General features: G+C 39.1%; 1 protein-coding gene across 1 annotated transcript in view; it reads left to right on the top strand.

Annotated features, from left to right (window-relative positions):
* Positions 1-3,206, top strand: part of MAP4K3 (mitogen-activated protein kinase kinase kinase kinase 3) — a 130,098-nt gene that overhangs the window by 44,811 nt on the left and 82,081 nt on the right. The window contains exon 4 of the mRNA XM_013006850.2: positions 2,580-2,635. Coding sequence (XP_012862304.2) covers positions 2,580-2,635 — 56 coding nt within the window. The remainder of the gene's footprint in view (positions 1-2,579; positions 2,636-3,206) is intronic.

The raw sequence follows: 3,206 nt of genomic DNA, 5'->3' as shown, positions 1-3,206 counted from the left end.
AGTCCTCTGAAGACAGGCGCTCTGGTTCACTCCCATGGTGGTTGGCAGCACGCTGCAGTGCTCACTCGGTAAACCTCTCAGTGGAACAGCCTGAGTGTGCCAAGGAGAGCAGCTCCCTGCAGAGCAAGTGGGACCAGGGAGAGAGCACGCAGGAAGCCGTCTTAGAAGCTCTGCATTGTCACTTGTGCCAGATTCTGTGTCCAGGAGCAAATCACTAGAGGGTCCCCCCGCCCCCATGTCAGTCACCTTTTGTGCAGATAATAGACGGGCTTATAAAAGAAACAGTATTATCTGGGAATTAAGTGCTCCCTCAAATTATTAAATACGTGAGGCCACGTGGTCAATATCCACCCAAAGACAAAGATGGGATGCTAAGTAGGGGCAGGGAAACTTGCCAACGGAACCCACTGCCACTGACTCTTTTCCAACTCGGCAGCCCTTTTGGGACAGAGTAGAACTGTGTAAGGTTTCTGAGGCTGTGAATCGTCACTGCTGGAGATTGTCGCGTCTTTCTCTTGTGGAGCAGCTGGTGGGTCTGAACCATTGACCTTGTGATTGGCAGCCCAGTGCTTAACTCCCTACATCACCAGGGCCCCTTTGGGAGGGGCAGGGAAGCCTGACCAATGGAAACATAAAATCAGAGTCATGAGAGTGCTGACAATATAATTTATAAGATGTAACTAATGTAATGGAACAACTTGGATAAAAACTATTAAAAGGGAACCTAATTTGCTAAGTAAATTTTCACCTAAAATATTTCTTTTAAAAAGAGGATATCGCATAACTCATATTGAAGGCAATTCAACCATGGGGGTGGGGATGCTCTTAAGATAGATGTGGTGATGCTTGTACAATTCCCCTTGATAAAATTGAATGCTTGAATACTCATTTGTAAGGTATATGAGTTATGTGCCAATAAAACCGTTGACAAAAGGATACATTAAGTTCTACCTCCTAAAGGAGAACTAACCGAGTGGTGGGCCTGCCTTGGTAGCCTGCTTCCTGGGAGAGACATGTTGAAGGCGGACTTTGTTCATGAGCTCCATTTCCCGGCTTCATGCTTTTTCTTTTACTGTTTCTTAGACAAACTCGCTCTTACTGTGTCAACATGACATAGGGCATTTCTCCTCTCTTTTATTGAACATTTTTCTGTTGAATGTTATCTTTATATTTTCCCCATAGTATGACATTTATGGCAGGTAATAGATTGGCTAATAAAAGAAACATATTACCCTTGAATGCTGTGCTCCCTTAAATAATTAAATATGTGAGACCAAATAGCCAGCACTTGAACATGAGAAACTATGGATTTTATTGGTGTGCCCTTCCAGAATCTCCCCCTGTCCATCTCAGTAATCTCAAGGTTTCCAATATATATTTGTACCCTAAACTGGAATGACGGAGCCTGTGGTAGCAAGCTCTGAGCCTTCCTTTCCTCTACCCATTTCACATGCCAGGAGAGCCATGGTCCTTAGTCGGGATCCCCTCTGTTTGTTCGGTTAAGGAGCGAGTAGCTCTTTGAGGGTTCTGATTTCTAAGAAAGGCTATTTTAGCTGCCTGTACAGCCCTAGGGCCTTGCCTTCCGTGTCCATTTGGATACTAAAAGCCAAAGCCTTGACACACTGTGGTTGACTTTCATCTAACACACAGCTAGAATATGCTCTCACATTGCTGTTTCTGGTTCTTCATTTCCCTCTTTGCTTTTGGTCCTTGGAAAGTCTCTTACAGTTTATGAGCCTGGCTCTATATTTAAAAGTTTAATACCACAAGAATTCAAAAGTAAATGTTTTACCAAAGCTGTTCCATTTGAAAGGATTGTCTTTTGGAATTGAATTCAATATCTAGAATAGTCTCGACCACTTAATGTCATTTCTTTATTTTAAAGTAATTTAGTAGTGAAAAAGAAAAAGAAGCTTAGAAGGTTTTTCAAATGGTTAGATACACACAAAAGGAAGTAATATTCAAATATCAGGATAAGATTGAACTACATAAGTATGTTGATGGTAAGTGGCAAAGGCAGGTTTTAGAACTTCATGTGTAATATAATTCCAATTATGTCTATATTTGTGTGTGTGTGTGTTCAGATGAGAGAGAACTATATTTTTCAGACCTCCTTGATTGGAATTTTTTACAGTGAACACATTCATTTTCTATCTAAAATTAATACCTGCTGGGAAAACTGTATTGATTATAAAGTAGCAATAACATGTTACACAATCAAGTGAAAGCTTTACTAAAAACTAGCCAACCCTCATCTATGAACATACCCTCTCAACATTTAAGATGTCATGTTGATCGGTGAGTTGTGAAATTGAAAATACGATCCATTTCAGTGACTTCTTTCAGTCGTTCTCCAGTAGTTGTTAGTAGACCTTCTGTACCAGGCACTGTGGTGAACACTGGGCATGAGGCAAGGCAATGAGCACAATTAGACCCAAGTTCTCCGGTTGAAACTTACATTCTAGTAGAATTGTTTCAAGAAATGGAATCTGTTACAAAACCGAACTTGTAAAGCCATGTCACTTCCTGAAAAATATGCATCGACTAATTTTATTAAATTTACTTTTCTTCTCCTATAGTAACTGGACCTCTGTCAGAACTACAAATTGCGTATGTTAGCAGAGAAACACTACAGGTAAATCAAATGTTAATCAAAAAGTAACCTTTAGTATTAAATTAAACATGGTGCTATTGTGCGTTACCTGTTGTGTAAAATCAGTGCTAAATATTGTTTGTTAAACTCTTTTGAAGAGCTTCTAATAAACATCTTAATTGTTTGTGTAATAAAGCCCTAAGTCCAGTGGCTCTGCTGGTTAAGTTTGGGCTGCTATAGCAAGATTGACAGTTCAAACTCACCAGCTGTTCAGCAGGAGAAAAATGAGGCTTTTTGTTCCTGTGAAGATTTATGGTCCCGGAAAGCCTAAGGAGCAATTCTCCTGTCCTATAGAGTCATGATGAGTCAGAATTAACTCAGTGGCAGTTGATTTTTTATTTTTTTTAAGTATATCTACCCCAAAAAGACACTTGCAAGTAGAAATTTGATAATATAAACTAAAATTTTTAAACACTAAGGACATGTTAATGTTCACCTTTACTTTTTTTTTTTGTTACTCTTATTGCTTTATTTAAATAATAGCATTTATGCAACATAAAATGAGCAATACAGAGTAACTGTGATTTAAAATAAACCTACTTATGTTTATGTT

Source organism: Echinops telfairi, unplaced genomic scaffold (assembly GCF_000313985.2).
Source record: "Echinops telfairi isolate 266 unplaced genomic scaffold, ASM31398v2 ScPeMD7_10;HRSCAF=50, whole genome shotgun sequence".
Lineage (NCBI taxonomy): Eukaryota > Metazoa > Chordata > Mammalia > Afrosoricida > Tenrecidae > Echinops > Echinops telfairi.
The sequence above is the reverse complement of the archived record's forward strand: the minus strand, read 5'-3'. Positions and strand labels throughout refer to the sequence as shown.